General features: G+C 40.1%; 1 protein-coding gene and 1 long non-coding RNA gene across 9 annotated transcripts in view; one reads left to right on the top strand and one right to left on the bottom strand.

Annotated features, from left to right (window-relative positions):
- PHACTR1 (phosphatase and actin regulator 1) overlaps positions 1 to 18,854 on the top strand; it is a 333,399-nt gene that overhangs the window by 17,575 nt on the left and 296,970 nt on the right. The window contains exons 1-3 of one of the 6 annotated variants that reach the window (XM_065052404.1): positions 4,373 to 4,661; positions 6,756 to 6,873; positions 18,260 to 18,406. In XM_065052404.1, coding sequence (XP_064908476.1) covers positions 6,813 to 6,873; positions 18,260 to 18,406 — 208 coding nt within the window. In that variant the 5' untranslated portion in view covers positions 4,373 to 4,661; positions 6,756 to 6,812. Of the gene's footprint in view, positions 1 to 4,372; positions 4,675 to 5,383; positions 5,557 to 5,790; positions 5,810 to 6,755; positions 6,874 to 18,259; positions 18,407 to 18,854 lie in introns of those variants that run through there. The other 5 variants (XM_065052402.1, XM_065052407.1, XM_065052403.1 and 2 more) reach the window with 5 other exon arrangements.
- LOC110366316 (uncharacterized) overlaps positions 1 to 18,854 on the bottom strand; it is a 97,514-nt gene that overhangs the window by 77,217 nt on the left and 1,443 nt on the right. For all 3 annotated transcript variants that reach the window (XR_010470261.1, XR_010470262.1, XR_010470260.1), the window contains exon 2: positions 454 to 533. This is a non-coding gene — a long non-coding RNA (uncharacterized LOC110366316). The remainder of the gene's footprint in view (positions 1 to 453; positions 534 to 18,854) is intronic.

Below are 18,854 nucleotides of genomic sequence, written 5' to 3'. Positions count from 1 at the left end.
GTTTAGGAATGAAGCAGTAGCAGTGCAATTTCTCAAATGCCATCATAGAATCATTTTGGTTGGAAGAGACCCTCAGGATCATCAAGTCCAACCATAACCATCAGGAGACTGTAAGCACACAGATTTGTCTCCGGTTTCCTTGTGCTGGGTTTCCTTCTCTTTCAGTGAAGGTTAAGACTAAGACCATTGGCACCTCTGTTAGTGCAAGTCAAAGGCAGTCCCTACTACATCTTTGGCCAGTTGCGCTGTTCTTTGCATAGGGGGGTAGGTCAAGCTCTGGTGACTGCTTAGTCCCAGGAAGGATGGATGATTTGTCTGTCTTTGTTCCAGCCTCCTCCTTAGAACCTTTTCAGTCCCTTTGCAGAACTCCCTGAAAAGTGAGCAGGCAGCCAAAAGAGAGACCTCCGACTCCACAAGTGCTTTGTGCTGATGAGGCAATGGAGGAAGACTTACCTGAAAGATCTATTTTCCTAGTTTCATCCACTTTCCCCTGCCACAGACAGCTCTGCATTTCTCTACTTCCACAAAGTCACCTGTGGGAATGAATTAGGGAAAGTTCTTTTCCTATGCCTGCATAGTTTGTTATAGAAAAAAAAATCATGTAATTGGGGAGGATGACAAAGGTCTGTTTAACGCAGAAGAATTTATTCCTGTATAAGGACTGAAGGATTAAGCTTTAACATACGTGCTCTCTCAAAATCTCTCTTTAATATGTTTATCATATACTTATGACTTCAACCTCTCCTCCCTCAAATGAAGGCGTATCAAATTGCCATATATCATCTTAGAATAGACTTTTCCTATGCAGGATAGCTAACCTTTGTTCTCCATGACAGCTCTTTTAAGATTTTCTCAACTAGCAACTTCTCAAACTTCTTGTTAATGACAGAAGATGCTGGAGCTGCCACTCTTCAAGCTCACCTCTTCTGCTTTGGAATCCATGCAGTTCTTGCTTCGGAGCTAAATAATGAGAATGTTATGAAAACCCAAACCTTCCGCTGATTTCAAGAGCCAGGGCTACCTTCATGCTCTCTTCAGTGTTTCTGGATATTGATAATTTTTAAGGCAGACGCATTAAAAATAAATACCTCTACACTGGGAGTGCCTCTTCTTCTGGACCACTCGCTTAAAATTCCTAGGTGGTTTCAGCCTGAGGACCCCAAGATGGAGTTGTACAAAATTTGTAGAAACTTCTGAAAGCATCAACGTTAGTCTCTATCACTGTAAAGCATCAGTAACCCTAATTTTAATATTTTTGTGCTTTATTGTATGTTGTGTACATCATAATATTTGTCTTGTATTACAAATAAGAAATAGGGAACATATTTGTGTCTTAATTTTGCTAGCAATCCTCTCTTTTTAATATATCTAAGCACAAGACTGATAATTATACTTTCAAAAAACCCCATTCTTCATAGCTTAGGGGCTTAAACTTTTATATTCTTCCTTTATTCTGAATGTATCCCTCAGGAAACAACTCTAATAATCACCTTGCCTACACTTTTTCAGTCATACATTACATTCTCTCTCCCACTTTCTTTCAGGTTAATATTAGTGTTTGTCAGCAGCAGACTTATTTTTTTTTTTCCCAAGGCTCTGAGTCATCACAGTAACAGTTATGTTCTCAATAGAGAGTTCAGGGTAGGAAAAAAAACCCAGCCCTATGCCTACATGTAGCTGACTGTTAGAAAACCAGAAGGCTACTCACTCCTTTTAAATGCCAACTGTCCAATTACTTTCCTCTTGAGGAATCTTTTCTGGTTTGGTTTTCTTTTTTTAATTTGGGAAAAAGTCAAATGTGATGCAGTAGGTTACTCAAACTCGTGATGAGGAATGCCAGCTTCAGATTCTTCCAAGGCGTGACAGTTCTTTTCCAAGTATTTCTTTAGCAGAGGTTGGTTGGTTTCATGGTCTAGCTCACAAAGAGTTCAATCTCAGTCTAGTCCTCCATGGGCGTCTGTGTATGTTACAAAACCATTGCACACATTACCCTGATCTGTGCTGATAAGATGCCCGGTCAATAGCAAGGATTTTACAAGTTTGGCTTCAGGGCTTGACAGAGCACAGAGAAGTGTTCAGAGAGCTGGGGAGTACAGGTTCTGGTTTGGCTACTGCTGTCCTTCCCTGTCCTGTCCTCTGAGGTGCACTGCTGCTTTTTTAGAACCAAGTCAGAGTACACAGTGCATAGTACATGAGCTCAAGGGCTGTGCAACACTTTCAGAGTGAGCCTTGAGGATATGTGAAGCCCTGTCTGGGGATCATGCTTAACTCAAACCAGATCTGTGTAACCTGAATGTTTTTCTAGATATCTAGGCTTTTTAACTGAATTGGAGGTAATGGACTGCCCTTTCTGAGCATAGAGCCCTCTCTGGACTGCAGGACAAATCTGAGCCCACATGACCATCCTAAAGACTTTGTAACCTGGCAGGCAAGGATTTCCCTCATGGTGATGAATGCCACAGAAGCATATAAATATACATGTTATCTTTTGTGTTGCTAAGTAGCCCCTAGTCAGAGAGAGCTCTTAGCAGCTGTCAGAACTGCTGTACTATAATTTGAAGTGAACTGTAAATCCCTGAGATGGATGAAGGTATCAAGATGGATGATCTTGCAATGGCTAGTTGAGAGGCTGCTGGTGACTTCAATGACTACACTTGTCAGTCAGGCTGGAAGATGACAATGCAGACTGAAAGGGCAATGGCAAAGAGGATCACAAAAAGGACACACCAAAAACTACAGGACAGGTGCTATAAAATGTTCTACAGCATGCAAGGTTGTATTTGTTTCAGTCTCTTTGTGACTTGGAGATCCAGCACCTTTAGAAAAAAAGTATTCCATATTTCTTGCAAGGAAGCAGGATATGATCCTTGTAGAGAGTGAAGGATAGTGTTCTCCTGTCTTACATTTTTCCTTCTGTGTCTCTAGCCTTCTTCTTTTTTTTTTCTGGTTTCCTCTTGAAGAAAGTCTGCTGGGCTAAACAGGCAACTGGCCCCTGGTCCATAAGTTAATGATCCAATAATTATCAGAGGACAGCTTGGAGGAACCTATTGTTCATTAGTCATCATGGCAGATACAAGCTCTTCAATGTAAAGAGGAAGGTGCTCACAACTCTCCAAAACGCAAAGAAGAAGGCTTGCGGTGTTCTTGCTGTTTGGTTTTGCTTTAAATTGTGTTTAGGAATGAAAATGTTTGTCACACCTCTGAAAACAGGAACACAGTTTGCATAAGCCAGATCCACCACTAAGGTGGCACTGTGAGACACCTACTCAATCCAACTGTATTTAGTGGGGTGCCAGTTTAGGAACAGCCACGACAGATTCTACATGGAGTTCATATAGCTCACACTTATCTTTGATACTGAATGGGTGATTAAAAGAAGCGTGTAAGAAATCTTAAGTCTGGAAACTCATGGAGTAATCTGTTCACATGGATTCTTACTTTCTAACCTGCACCAAAAAAAAACCCACCTCTGAGGGTTTATTTATCTCCTTGGGTTTCTCCTCAAAAGCCAAAAAATCCTGTGCTACTTGTTATAGTTTTCTGATACTGAAATGAAAATCTAACCTTTCATAATCCCCAGTTTTGAGCACCAGCAATGTTTGGTGGCAATGGATTTCAGAGAGCATTTATAGCTGATCTGCTGAACAGAACATTTGCAAATATAGGAAGACTAACCTTATTGCTTCCCAATACTTCCCTTGGTCAGAACTTCAGAGTCCAAATTTATTAATGGATCACTTTATCACTGCCTTCTTCAATTTTCAATCCACTTCCAAAATCAGACTTTGAGGAACTAGCCTGAGACCTGCTGGAAGAAGCAGGGTCCTGGCCCTCTTGTGAGTGATGCCCTGTGCAACTTAACAGCATGGCCCACATTAGCCCCGAGTGCCTGGCTTCATCGGGATTCCAAACAATGTGCAGCTCCAGTAATGTTAAACTACATGAACTGGAAGCCACCAAGAGATAACTGTGCTGTATTTCAGTTTATTAACCATCCAAGCCCATTTTCAACCTCAGAAAAGGCAAACTATAATTGAAAAGATTTCAGTAGAAACATATTCTGCTTTCACAGTCTATGGGTATGCATGTTTAAGCTATCATGCTTTGACACTGCTATTTGATTTATGTTTTTACTGATGCTTTGACTGAGTAGTTTGTTGCAGTGTACTGCTAAATGGAGAAAAAAATCAGAAACTGCATCAGACAACCACTCTGTATTTCATTCTAGAAAATAGCTGGCAATTATAATTACTCACCATGTTTCTGGCTCAGAATAAAAGTGGCATTGCACAAAAACCACACTGAACATTCATCGTGATTAGAAAATGCTCCACACCTTGGAGTGCAGTGGAGACATAAGAATAATTTTAAATGCAAATTAAATTGTGGGGGTAGCAAAGAGAACAGATAAAAGACAGTAAAACAAAGCCTTTCACTTTCCTCAAATTAGCAGTCAAATGTAGTATAAAAAAAAGCAGTTCTACTCAGATCTGTGCTAAGAGCTTTCATTTCATCATAATATAAAACAGCAGATCCATCACCTTTCTCTATTCAGTACACTTGATTTCGAGGTTGAAGTGAAAATTAGAAGCTGTTCGTTCTGGCTCACAGGCTGGGTTGCATTTGCTTAGTCTTATTCGATGACAGTAGGATGGAAAGAGGTCAGTAACACTGGTAAGTACTTATCTCCTGCATCTGATTTTATTTATTTATTTTAAAAATCTTTCACAGTGCTTTGGCTTTTGATCAATGTGCATTTCCTGAAAAAAGCTACATTGTGTATTTTGTAAAAGGCTGTATCTTACGCTGAAATGCAGTGATTCCTCAAGAATGTATCAGATGTTAGAGCTACTTCAAGAATGAATGGATTACTTAAAGTAGGAATTCTGTAACAGGAAAGGTTTCTGGATATTTGATATATATTGTATCATCACTGGAACATTTTGTGTGTTGCTTTTTCTGTCTGCCTTGTCCAACAAGCAGTACCGGATAAGAAATGAATCTTTTTCAAGATGTTATTTGCATTACATTCGTAGCAAAACATTTAACAATCTCATTACCCTTCTGGTAAACGATGAAGAAAGTAGGTATTTCACATACTGAAACAAATTATTAGACAAAACAAAATGTTATGGTTAATCATTATGAAATACTTAAAAATATCTAAGAATATGAGATGCAGCAAGGAAGATCAGAGTGAAAAACAAATCCTTAAGGAAACTTGATGTAGATGTTTTTTGTTTTTTGTTTGTTTTTTTTTTTCCTTGGGAAAGTTTTTATCAAATCAGAAACCAGGGGCTTAATTTTTCAGTATGAAGGCTGAGGGGGAGTGGGGGAGATGATCATAGTGTCACCTCCTGTTGCTAAGTAACAACATCTCCTGGCCATTTTTATCTGATAAAGGAAGTCCAGTTGACGTTATGCATTATTCATCAGAGTTCCAATCAAACAATCAAAATTGTTTGCTTACACTGGGGACATTTAGTAAGATCAAGGAAACCCTCCTTGAAACTACTGGAGCTTACATCACTGCCCAGCAGCTCCTGATACTCCGCAGTAAGTATCATTTTTGGTTTGGGAGTGCTACAGTAAAGTGAATGGCTGAGGAATTTTAAAAGTTTTCTCATCAGGATTGGCTTCTGAATTTTAGAAAGGACTGCATGTTGATCAATGAAAAACGAATTGAAGGAAAAAGGGAAAGCTTTGAAATCCTGGTTTCCTGATCTTTGCCAACGTAATTAAAGGAATTGCTTGAAGCAAGGGTCAGTCTCCCTGCCCCAAACCTTCTGGTTAGGTTTGCATGGAAAAGGTCTGGAGGTATTTCTGTCTGTCTGTCTGTCAATAGATGTTGTGCAGAGCTGCTTGTATGTTTATGATTTTATGCTGTAACTAAATGAGGTGTGAAGTGAACCGGATTGTGTGTTTTCTGCAAATCCTGCTATTTTTAATGTGAGTTGTTCAGAGTAGGAGAAAATGCAGAAGGCAGCAAGAAGGCTGGAGAAGGGTCACAATAACGTGCACGGTCCCGGGAACTGTGCCCAGCAGAGGCAAACCTGGCTCAATGTGCATCCTGGACAGTTGTAATCTAGGATCTAGACAGTTCCGACATTCAGAAGAATGCCAAAAATATCAACCTTAGCTGAGAAGCAGTTCTAGCAGTAACCTGCCATTTCTGAATGATCTTTTAAAACTCATGGTGGGATGTTCTGTTGCTACTTCTGGTCAGTAAGAGGGGAAAGGGACAGCAAGGTTGGGTTCTGGTCATTTAGGTGGAACGAAACATCCAGTCTTCACTTCTAATGTCATGTTCTGGTGCAAGCAGCACGAATGCTCTTTAACATAGTCTGTTACAGCAGTGCCTACTTGGAGGTGCCGGTCATGCATCTGGCTAAAGCAGGACCCTCCCTCAAGCTTTTCTGATCTTCTTTTTAAGAGCAAATGTAACAGGCAGGTGAATCTAAGTATGTATTGTAAGAAGTTGAGACTGTGGCTAGAATAAAGGTGATAGTACTAGGAAGGTACTAGGAATCTTGCTAATACTGTGGTAACACTTTTCTTCTGTGTCTTTAGGGAAGAATTTAAATCAAACATCCTAAAATAGAAAAGAATACTTATGATGTTCTTTGAATAGTGATTAGAAAATGCTTTGACCCTAATATGCCAAAGGAAGTACGTTAGTGACTGCCTACACAATTCTTTTCAGAAAGAAATGCACCAGCTATTTTCCTGTCTGACATCTCTGTAATTTTTCTCAGGAATCTGATTGATCATCCATACCGGGGTATTGTACACAAACATAAAGTTCCTTCAAAATGGACTACTTTTTGGATGTCGAGTCTGCTCAGAGACTGTTTTACAGTCAAGGAGCTCAAGGTAAGAAACTCTGATGCTGACTCAAAAAAGACTGTTTTAACTGTCCAGTTCAGATGTACAGGGCCAGACAAGGGCCAGCCCTTGCACCTGACCTGTTGAAGTGTACAGAGGCCACAGGAAAAGGGCTTCAAAATGCATGGGGTATAAAAGGGATTACAAGAAGAGTAATGATAGGGTTGATCTGCCCTCTCAGAGGATAAGGAAAAGCTATGAGAGCTGTTTGGTGCACAGCAAGAGCAAAAGAAACTGCCAAGATCCAGACTCTGGTGTTGCAGAACCCAAATGGACAAGTCGGAGGGCACAACCACAGCCCGCTGCTCACTGCATGAGCCACTGTTGTCCTTCCCCTTCCTCCTTGCCTATCGATGGCATCAAGACCATAATCTGGCGTTATTCAGTGCTGCAGGAATAACTGGTTTGGGAAAGCCCTGCGGCAGTCCAGCATGCTGGATGCAAACAGGAGGCTCTCACCTGGTCTGCAGCCTTCCCTGTGCCCCCACCGAGCAGCAGCCGTGCGGGAGAGGGAAAGAGTAATCAAGCTGCTTTTCTTTGATGTAGCTGGGACTTGTTGACGACATAGATGATATTTTTGGTGAAGTCAGTTCACATTTTTCTCACCAGCTCTATTTTTGGAGAAAACTTGCAAATTCAGAGAGGAGGGTGGTTTTTTTTGTTCCTTAAACTTGAAATACCGTATTAAATTGAAGAAAAACTGTAAGAACCAAGTAGCTCTATCAGCCTCTTTCTTTACCTACTGCCTGTTTTCTGAAAACGTGATCCAGCTTTTTTCCACCGTTAATTTCATCAGTCGCTAATCAAAGTCCAGCCAACGGAGTTCTGCCTTCTCTCTGGAGGCCATTCTCCCAGAGCAAGACCTAAGCCACTCCAGGGATGCCACTGTCCCAGGATACATGGGGGGTCAGTACCACCTTTAAGCTTCAGGTCAGCCAAGGTGCCCTGCCTAACACATGCTGCATCGCCCTGCTGCTGCCCCAGTCATTGTGATACATTTTCATCTGTACAAGTCACAGAAAACAGTTCGTGACACAACACAGCCTTCTGCATTGAACAGCAGAAGCAAACGCTGAGCACCTCAAGATCAGGGAGAAAAATCGGCTGAGGGCAATGATTGATTTTTCTGGTTTTATTTCTCCAACTCTAAAATGCAATGGACACCTGAGCATTGCTACAGAGGTAATATTAAAATATGTTCTTCAGTATCCCTGTGAGAACATACCCCTTTCAATTCCATAACACTAAAATATAGGAATCTACAATTTACATGTTGACAAGCTATATCAATTTATCAACAGCATCTCTGGGCACTGCAAAGTACAGAGGGGGCTATGGAAGAAGTAATACGTATTCATGAAATGAAAGTCTGTTACAGTAATGTGCATAATATGACTAGTAAGGGTTGCATAGGCAACCTTCACTGTAAGTATTTCCGAGAAGGCGAGGGAAAAAACAACATCTTACTCATACTTGGAGAAAATATATTGTTAGCACATATAGAAATGCTTGTACTGATCAGATAGATGCATAATTTGGAAATTTTAATATTAGCACCTGGTTGACTCCTTGTTTTAATGCAATTATTTTGCTTTTTTTAAATGCAAATTGAGGAAAAAAAAAAAATCCATCATGCAAAAACGTATCCCTTGATACACAAGTTACCAGCATGGAGCTGACCTCTAGACCTGTCATGGGGGTTTCTATCCCTTGGCCAAAACAAGTAGGAACCAGCACTGAGACTTGAGGATTTTTTGTTCCCCTGCTTGTGAACGTTTTATGAAAGACACCACTGACATGCATCCACTGTGCACCACAGCATGATATAGAGGCTCCCAAACCCTAATTACCTCCACAACTGGAAAGAGTACATAGGTAGAAGAGTGATGATACACTTATGCTCTGTTCCCTTCAACTTTCCACCTTTTTCTTTGCTCCTTTTACTGCATTTTCTCCAGCTTCTGTTCTTCACATCTCTTACCTCACATGCTTGTGAGACCTCTTCCCCAAACTCTGGTACTCTCCCCTCTTTTCATCTCTCTGCGTATGTGTTTAGCTGCTTTCCAACAAGCTGTGTGTGGGCAGAGAAATCACTCTGAGTGCAGAAGTGACAACGCTGCTGCTCCATGTTCTCAAATGCTGCAACACAGCAGCCCCCTGGCAACAGGAGAGGTGCTTGAGGGGAAGGACAGATGGACAACCCCACTAACAGTAGGTATGGGAGATGAGATGTCACCTGTGCAGAGAGAAGTTTCACTGTCTGAGGTAGAACTGAGCACCTCTGAAGTGACAGAGATGGCTTCAGCAGGCCAAATGATGAATCTCTGAGAGAGATTCATCATTGATCTTTCCTGTAGCAAATGCCTTTATCACCATCCTTAGCCCCAAACTTCTTGACGGTAGCATCCCCTTCCTCTGAGCTATCTTACCTCCCATGCACAACAAGGAATTCAACCCTATCTCAGTGTGCATTGATGCTGCCTGTACAGCTCTGACAACTCCTGTCATCCTTGTACCTTGTGCCAAATTTTAAGGCAGTCTTCTACAGAATAGGCATTTCTATATGAGATAATTGCATTATTTCTCCAAACATGAGCAAAAATAACATGTTTCTTTCATTATCTGTCTCCCGAGAAACAGTTAAACTGCATTAGCTATAACATTCAGGGGAAAAAAAAATACGCTGAATGTGAGGCACTCATCCACCATAAATAGCATAGCTCAAGTAGCAAGTTTGGAACTGAATAAAAGGTCTGCAAGAAAGCATTGTCACCAGATCTATCTAATGGGATTGCAAGTAACTATTTGATGTTAATATAATAACATAATGCTATTAGCAAATCATGCTATCAAAGAGCATGTGTATATGCATTAAAACTGCATTAAGACAGAATTGAGAGAAGGAAGACTACAGTATTCTGCCATTTAATTAGAAGCAACATCAGAACACATTATATGTATTATTATTACTTTAGCTATATTATTAGTTATTGCATTACAAAATGCTCTTTTTACAGACGGTAGAATGGGGGTTTATGACCCACTTACTCTTTCTGTGAGATTTGAAGATTTCTACCTTTTAATCCTTTGATCCTGTAGATCAAAAAAAACCCTAATTTCCAATGTTTTCACATTAATGACATTACAATGCTACAAATGGCAGCGGTAAAGCACTCATTCTCACCTGTACCCACTTTTTGTGAGTGGAAGGAATAGGACTGCAAAACGTTGGGAAGAAACTCAAAGAGCTATTGACAGCATTACTAGCAGATGTTATAAAATCCCAGCTGACCTCAGGTCTTGTGTAGTTGAATGCAAGATGCTCTGACCTCAGCAAATAGACTGAAACAGGGTTTTGACCTCCAGCAACTACCACTCCTGCCCACACCAATGCCCACACCTCATCCCTCTCTACCCCTGCAGAAAGCTGCAGAACTGCCTTTGCTGCTGTAGGGTAGGAGGAGAGAGGTGTTACCTTATCAGCTGCCTCCTCTCCCATCCTCTCCTGCAGAAGCAGCCATCACCCCGCTCCCGTGGGCTGAGCGCAGAACAAGGATGTGTGGCCATTTGGGCTGTGTCTGCTGTTCAAACAGCTGTTCCCTGTTTCCTCCAAGGAAAGTGAAGCAGGAGGGATGGAAAAGTCACAAAAGCTGGATCTGGCAGTAGGATTATCTAGATTTAGAAAACTTGGTAAATGAAGCCAGCTGGCTGTAGTCTTCAGATACCAGCCAGAAATATCCTAAGCTCTGCAGCCTTCCCGACTGTTTCTTCTGTGTCCATATGTTGGGATCTAGGAGATAGGGGTGTCCTTGCCAAGTGCATATGCCTGGTGATGCATCTGCAAATCAGAAGCAGGAAAGAAGGGACTGTGATCTCGTGCATCTAGCCCCTTGCCCTTGGAAAGTCCACATCTGAATCCAAGCATGGAGCTGGATTTCAGTTTTTTAAAAAGTCTTTTGCCTTTGAAAAGTATGGAAGATACTAGTCATTCTTGGATGTAAACATATTCTAAATACAATCTACTTCAGCTTTCAGCCATGAGGTCTGAAAGTACATAATAAGGCCTGCAAGAGGATCCAGCTTACACATCTCTAATGGGTCCTCAGTAAAGATTTTTTCAACTTCTGACTAGCCTGGAATGTATCAGTGGAGAGAAACAGTCATTTTAAGAGCAGAGTTCACCTATCTCAGACATCTTCCCTGGGATGCTATAAATCATGCCTTATTCTCTCTACTGATTATGAAAGCCTAGACAGCTCACCTGGTTGAAAAATGCCTGTGCTATTGGCATTTGTTTGCATAGAGGAATCATATGTTGACAGGCAAGACAGGAGCTAATTCAGGAAAGGGAGTAATTTCCCCAAAACAGGGCAAGTTGTAGTCCAAAGCTATAAATGTGCAGAACCTGTCTTGGCTGTCACCTACTTTGGAGAGACAGGAGCTTTGATCTTGAAGTTCTACTTGAAAGAAGTTATGCTTTGAGGTATGCAAAGAGGGACCTCATATTTGACAGAGCTGAGCAGGCTGGCACTGAAGAGAAGCAGAAGCAGGCTGCTCCATAAGAGAAAGTGAGCCAAGAGGCAGCAAGATGGGTAGAGGCAGCAGCCTTGCTTACAAGACGTAGAGCACTGCAGCACACAAGTAGGGCACGTCCCCTGATGGTCCAGATCATCAGACAAGGCCATGGTGATGAGACAGGTGTGAAGCCAAGCAGGACATGGAGTCGGCAGTCTGGATGTGGATCAGTGAGGAACGTAGCCAGCCAACAGCCTTGGTGTAGATGTAGCTCCCAAAAGAAGGGAGGGAGCAGCTGACACTTCTTGTTGCTTTATCAAACAGTTCCAAAGCTTGTCAGGGCTTCTCAACAGTTGTGCCATGTCAGAGAACTTGCCTTGAGTAATAGCCAACTAAAATGTGTACACGGAGTGCACGTGGGGCCCTGGCTGCTAGTACCTAGCTCTTGCCTAGGCTTATTCAGGATTAAGAAACAAGGAACTTCTTCCTTCCACTATACACAAGGGGATGGAGCCTCTTAGATAAACTCTGAGAGAGAAGAATGACTTCTGCTCAGTACACTAAAAACGAATGCTTTAGGTACTATCATAAAAGGAGAGTTGCCCATTGCAGACGGCGTGTAGCACTTTTCTGCAGCCATGAGCCCCAGGGAAGGGGTCCTAGGACTTGTTCCTCTTGTGGTGCCTCTGGCAGCCCCACACCACAGCCTGACGGGATAGGCTGGACATCGTGTGGTCAGGAGCCCATTCTGGGTTGCAGGACTCTACCTTTGTGCTACAGTCAGACTCTTCGGTCCTCACTGGGAGTCTGGGTTCTGCTCTCAGGCAACTTCTGACTCAAGGCTGAAATCACTTCTGATTTCCTGGAGACCTGTGCAGCCACATTTCCACTCTTATCTCCTTTCACACCAGCAGGTGGCATGAAGCTTGAAATTAACTTCATTAATTGAGTACTCCCAAGATGCTCCTTCATACCTTGAATTTGCTTGCCAGTCCATTTGGCAGGGTGCACTGTGTATGTTTGAATAACTGAACAAAACTCTCTTGAAGGTTTATCTTAAACTATCTTTTGTATCTGTAAATAATGTATAGGTCCACTTACGATAGGTGTGCTTTTACTGGTTGCAACATTCCTGCAATCTACTTGATGAATGTAAAGAAAAAATAAAAAATATAAAGTAGAAAAAATATAGAAATAAAAATACAGTAGAGAGGGACAGGGGAAAATAGATGTACAAGATCGTATAGACACATGGGAGATGATCGTTCAAAAGACTTCAGGAATCCTTCTTGATCGGTTTTACGGGTTCAATTAAATACTCCCAGGTATAGTTTTAATTCCCCATTTTCCCCTCATGCTCCACCTCCACAGTTTATTTATTTCACTGTAGTTCACTTTTGCTCACTTATTTTAATTCATACAGTGCTGACTCACTCTAGATGTTTGACTTTAACTGCTGCTGACTACTCAGTGCTACATCCCTTCTGCTTTTGCATGGTAAATTATGTCCAGTATTTCACAAAAACATATTGCTGCAGGATTCCCAGATCCTAATCCAGAGCAATTCCACTGCAGATGTTCTTTGTGTAAAGTAACGTTCCAATCGTCCATCTACCAAAATTGTATGATTAGTCCATTGTACAGATTAGCATATTTTCAAAGTTACATTATTTTGCAGGTCTTTTTGTGTGTGTGTGATGACACTAGTTCTTAGACTAATAAGATTAATCACAGAAGAATTAGTAATGGCAAATATGCATTCCTGACGTAATTTCCCTCCCTTTAAATACCAGAAAGTAACTAATCAGCATCAACCATTCCCTCATCTTCTTTAAATCCTTTGTTCAATTTATTTCAACATCTCGCCAGCCAAATTAAAGTCAGAAGTAATAAGGATTTTTCAATTTTCAGCAGCATATCTGAATAAAACTAAGATGTTTGAGATTCAGTTCTCTATACCTGTAAATACAGAAAATTTTAGAAAACCTATGCCTGGATCACACTTGAAAAAAATTGATTCTGAAAGCTAAATATATGGGGTTTTTTTCCAGTAAAACTTAATTTTAAATAACCGAGCCTCTACTTCCCCTTATTTCGTAATAATTTAGTGATTTTATTTATTTATTTTTAATAGTCTGATTTCTCAAGCCTATGCCTTTGGATGTAATGGCAGAGGAACAAGCACTTTTCCTCTAAAATGAAAAAAAAATACTAGTTAGGCATATTGTGGTTATATTTACCCAACCAGCATAAACAAACATAATGTTCACGTGTGTAAAAGTGGATTTCCTTTTGATTGTATACTATGTCTTGCAACACTCAGGCCTGGACTTTCTTTCAGATTACCGATGTCCATCAAAGTGGTGTCAAAGATCTTAACAGCTCTCCTTTAGAGATATGCAGCAATCCATGTGTGTGTGCTTCTGTGTTTGTCCAGGAGACACAAGCCTCTGAATCATTCTTCATAAATGACAGATTATGTCCTCTCCAGTGCTTGCACACATCTTCTACTCTTTTCTCCTGACAGTTATACCCCATTTCCCTTCTCTAATCCCTCAAAGGTTGTTCTTCGTCAGTTGCATTTAAGACAAGACAAAAGCAAAGTGGCATTAAATCAGACCAAAATATTTTTTTTTCCTGGTAAACATCCATTTGGACCCATTGCTTTGTCTGTCTTTAAAGATGAATATTTGCAATCTAATTATTTTATTTTTTTAGCACAGGTGGAATATCATGTTCTAGATGCATCAAAACGTACCTGAACTAATGTTTTTAAAGCTTTCATTTAGCCAAAAATGCATTTCTGTGTGCATTATCTACGTGTTATGCCATGGTGAGCCCTTTCCACAGATGCATAAAGAAGGAGAACTGAGTAAGAAGTTCATATGCTTCTCTAACTAATAAAAAAAAAAAAGTAGCAAGAAAGAATCCTACTCAATCAGCAAAAGCAGCACTGCAATTAAAATATTTTCATAAGTATTCTACAAACTTGTTCAAAATTTGCCCAAATACATTAGGTTTTCCTCAAAAAAGCCTTAAAGATTTCTGATGTAAACCAGTATTCTTTGTGGCTAGTTCCATGTCATCTGAAGTTCCTTGTGATGGTATGCATCAGAAACATATCCATTCATATGCATCTAGGTGAAGACATCTCCAGCTAAAATATTTTAGCACTTTGCTTGTACTAAGATTAAAATCATCCTGTCTCGAGAGTTTTTGCCATTTCGAGGCAAGAACTTGCTAATACAAATTACAGTTTCTAGATGAAGACCTTTTTGAGGCAAAAATGACCAAGGTTTTTCTGTCACCAATGAGATTTAAAAAAAAATGGTTGATAAAAGTGGGTGGAAGAATCTAGAGGAATATTTCATGTTTTCTTTGATTAGTTTTTAGGAGGATGGCTTTTCAACTCTGGAAGTTTTCCAATTTAAAAGGTCCAAATTTTTTCGAAAAAACACAAGTCTTTAAAAAATCATTATTATAACTCTTCAAAACATAAAAGTAATTCTTGGCAAACAAAAATTAATACTAAGATTTTTATTAAAATATATGGAAATGTGTTTTAATGGAAGCCATCAAAGATTCTCTGCAAACTGTTACCCATGTTGTCAGTAATTTCAAACAGCACTCAACTATTGGACCACTTGTATATGTAACCAAACATGTTGAATTAACCTGTTCAAAATGCCTCCGAACATGCAATATAATAATTTACGTATTTCTCATTCCCCTCTCCCAAATGCATACTTGTGTCGTACTTCAGTAACATATAATATTTTGAGACAACAAATGTGAGATTATATATAATTTGTGCTAAGGTGTCATGTCATTATAGCATTTCTATTTTTAAAGTATTTTTCCTCCTTATGCAACTTTTTCCCTTTCTAATAAATAACATACAAGATGTTGCTGCCACGTTCCAACTGTGGCATAACCCTATGAAGAACAATGCAAACAGAATGAAAGAATTTAATGATTGATTTGCCTTCTGTGTGCTGTCAGAGTGGCTGCTTCAAAGGAGTTTTCAGGCACTGGTCTCAAATCCATTTGCAGCATAAACAGGCCCTTTAATGAATATTGTAATGTCATTCCTTTACTCCAAGACCTTTAAGAGGATACTGGCTAATTTTCCTGAAAAATTACCTCCTAAAAATGTGTCCCTAGACTGAGCTGGTATATGGAGAGCATCCGAAGCTGGAGATACTGGTGGGTTGTTTGTGATGGACTCAATGGTCACACTGGACGAACGCTGACAGCTTTATTAAAAAAATATATGGCAAGTCATTCCCATAATAAGGAATGCTATAGATTACAGTTAGGAAAAGAGTAGGTCCAGGTATATTCATGGCATACATAAATATTCAGCGTCACTGTATGGATATCAGAATGTGGTCAGCCATACTTTCCATTCTGTGGCTGTGCAAGAATTTATCTTAGGTTTTTACTGCAAAATGTTTAATACTTATTAGCTGCCTCTGAAATTTTTCAATGTTTACTTGAAATTTCTAGTCATTCTTGAAAATTTCTTTTGGTAACACACACAGAGGGGAGATAATCATGGTTGTCAGTGTAATATATAATGATTACACCAGGGAATGTTTTTCAGCATCCACCTACCTCTAGTCAATATGAATACAAGACAGATCTCAATATTTTGACCCAAATGGTAAAAATTATTTTAAAATTATACTAGAAAAGCCCACTCTTATTCTCTGTTTACCATACATGTGTATGCAATTGGGCGTCGTGTTTTTTTCAAGTAGATTACTGTGCTGTGACCCAGCCATGCCTGAACTGCATGGGTGCCCTTCCGCTGACTTTAACTACAGCTACAACACGCCAGTTTCAAAAGACAAATCTTTTACATGGTTCTTTTATGAGATGATTTTTACAATGCTGAATCCATATACAGATAAATCTTCCTTAAGTGTAAATTTGATGATGCAGTACACAAAATTCTCCACAGCAGAACTTTTCCATTCTCTTTTATCTTCATTGTTGTACATCCTGATTACAAGGGAGTAATAGTTTACAGTCTAGTCGCAGTGTTTACTTTAACTTAATCTAAATGCTTGACCCCATTAAATCAATTTCAACTCTTGCCCTTTCCTTCCAATTCAAATGCTAGGTTAGAAATGAGCAACAACTTGAAAGAAATTTTTTAAAACCAGAAAGCAAGTAAGCTACACCCAAAATAAAGACTCTCTCCAGCAGCACAGATTTGCTTCTTTAGTAAACTGCATAATGCTGCAAATTGAAAAACAGAGCATGACAGCTTTTGTTAACTCACATTAATTATATGCTACCGTATCTACCACCTAAGTCAAGTTTTAGGCATCTGAAGGCTTCTGATTGACAGCTATTATCTGCAACTCTAAAAAACTTTTAAACGATTCACAGTTAGCAAGCTGCAGAATATGCTGTTAGTCATTGTCAGTCGTGCTCTCCAGTCTTAACAGAAAAATGTGGTTCATTATTAGATTTTTGGAGTGTGGTGGCTTACAAAAGGCCTGAGAAAAAGACGCATGTGCCAGCTAATGCCCAAACAGCAAGAAACATCCCGGGTTTAGGCTCCTCAGCTCTTACAGGGTGCCACATGAAAGTTAATGTTAATAGTCCCACACTGAGGGTGAGGATGGGCTTTCAAGCTGAAATTCTCTTTCCAGATATATATGAGGTGGAGGGGAAAGAAACACAATGAGCAGGTACTTGTGCTCAGTGCTCACGCTTTCAGTGATCAGCCAGATCCTGTCTAGCATTTGTGATAATCTTTATCTACTTGGAGAGAGAACTGAGGTGGATATATTTATAGAGGCTCTTATGTTTGTAATTTGTAATTTATAAGCTCAGCACCCAAAGCATTCAGCAGCCAGTCATAATTACGTTTCGCATAAAACCCACCTACATTAAAGGGACATTATCAAGGCTGTAAGGTCAAGTGCTAAATACTTATGCAGTGCCAGAATGAAGGTTTCCTCTGCAACATTAACTCAATCTCCTCATACTTATGTATTATAGTATGGTTTCTAATTGTATGATGACACAGTAATTTTTCACTATCCTACTATTTGCTTCATCAGTGCATGAAGTGGGCAGTGCTCACTTAATGAGCCGGTATTAAATATTTTGCTTTCTCCTCCTTGAAGGCATGGCCCCAAGCCATTTAAACCCTGTTCAGAAGACAGAAATCTTAATTTCCTCATGGGCTTTTCACCGGTGGTTCACTAAAGTGTATGAACACAAGTATCAACGAATATATATATTCACAAAATCCCTACTGAGGGAAAATGATGATTCTCCCTGTTTCACAACTGAGAAACTAAGACATAAAGTGATCAAGAGCAAAAAGTAGCTCTTAATTTTCAGTACCCAAATGAAGATCAGAAACCGGGTTTTGGAATAGTTACTGTAGGCTTCATGTCATGTGTCCCAAGCACAGCTCCACTGACACCTGCAAACAAATTGGACACTTAATTAATTCTTCCATTACTCAGGCATCACAGCCTCAGAAACAGTATTCAGAAAAAGAGAGACTGCAGCTATTGAGATGTGAAAAGAGTGGTTTAAGTGGCAAAACTAGGAACTTTGAAGAGGTAATCTGTGGCAGGAACAGAGCTATAATATGTGACTTCGGGACAAAGTGCAGCAATCTCTTCTCTTCTTGGCATCCCGCAGTGCAGCTCTTGAATTCTGTGGCATGTGAGGCAGGGATCTTACAGCAAACAGCCTCTTCTACTACCTGCTACGGATCTTTTCCATTAAGTGATTTTATTTCTCTTTTCTTCTTTTTCTCCCTCTTCCTCTCCCTTTCCATTTCCCCTTTCTCCTGCTATTATCTTCATTTGTTCTTTCTTACCAGCTCGTCGGGCAACTCTTCTCACCGTGCCCACGCTGATGACAGCATCTTCTGAAGATGACATAGACCGGAGACCCATCAGAAGACTCCGGTCTAAAAGTGACACCCCTTACCTGGAAGAAGCTAGGATCTGTTTCAACCTTGATAATGGTAAGACCTCCCTTCACCAAACAGCACGAATACTTTTATGAGATACAGATGGACCAAACGATACCACATTGTTAACCAGCAGTCTGGTGGCTCACCAGCCATCCAAGTATGGGACGGCTGTTTAACTACAAGCACCTGCATACGTATGAACAGGGATCCTTTTCAAAATCCTCCTGCAAGTACTGACTAAACGTTTTCCTCTGTTTTAGCTAAGGTGAGTCAGTGAGATCAGAGCAAAAGAGAATGGCTTTGCAAAAAATAGACATTTATGTTTTAACTCTCCAGTTACCCAGAAACATGAAAGTTCTTGTGAACACTTGTGAAAGGATTTGAGCTAACAGCAGGCTTCAGCTAAACCCAGTATTACAATCATGGAAGGACTTCCAGCATGCCCCCAAATCTCTATAGGTTTAACTGGCAAAAGTGTAAAAGAAAACAGTTCTGCAGG

The sequence above is a fragment of the Columba livia genome, chromosome 2 (genome assembly GCF_036013475.1).
Source record: "Columba livia isolate bColLiv1 breed racing homer chromosome 2, bColLiv1.pat.W.v2, whole genome shotgun sequence".
Lineage (NCBI taxonomy): Eukaryota > Metazoa > Chordata > Aves > Columbiformes > Columbidae > Columba > Columba livia.
Note: the sequence above shows the minus strand (reverse complement) of the source record. Positions and strands in the feature narration are given on the sequence as shown.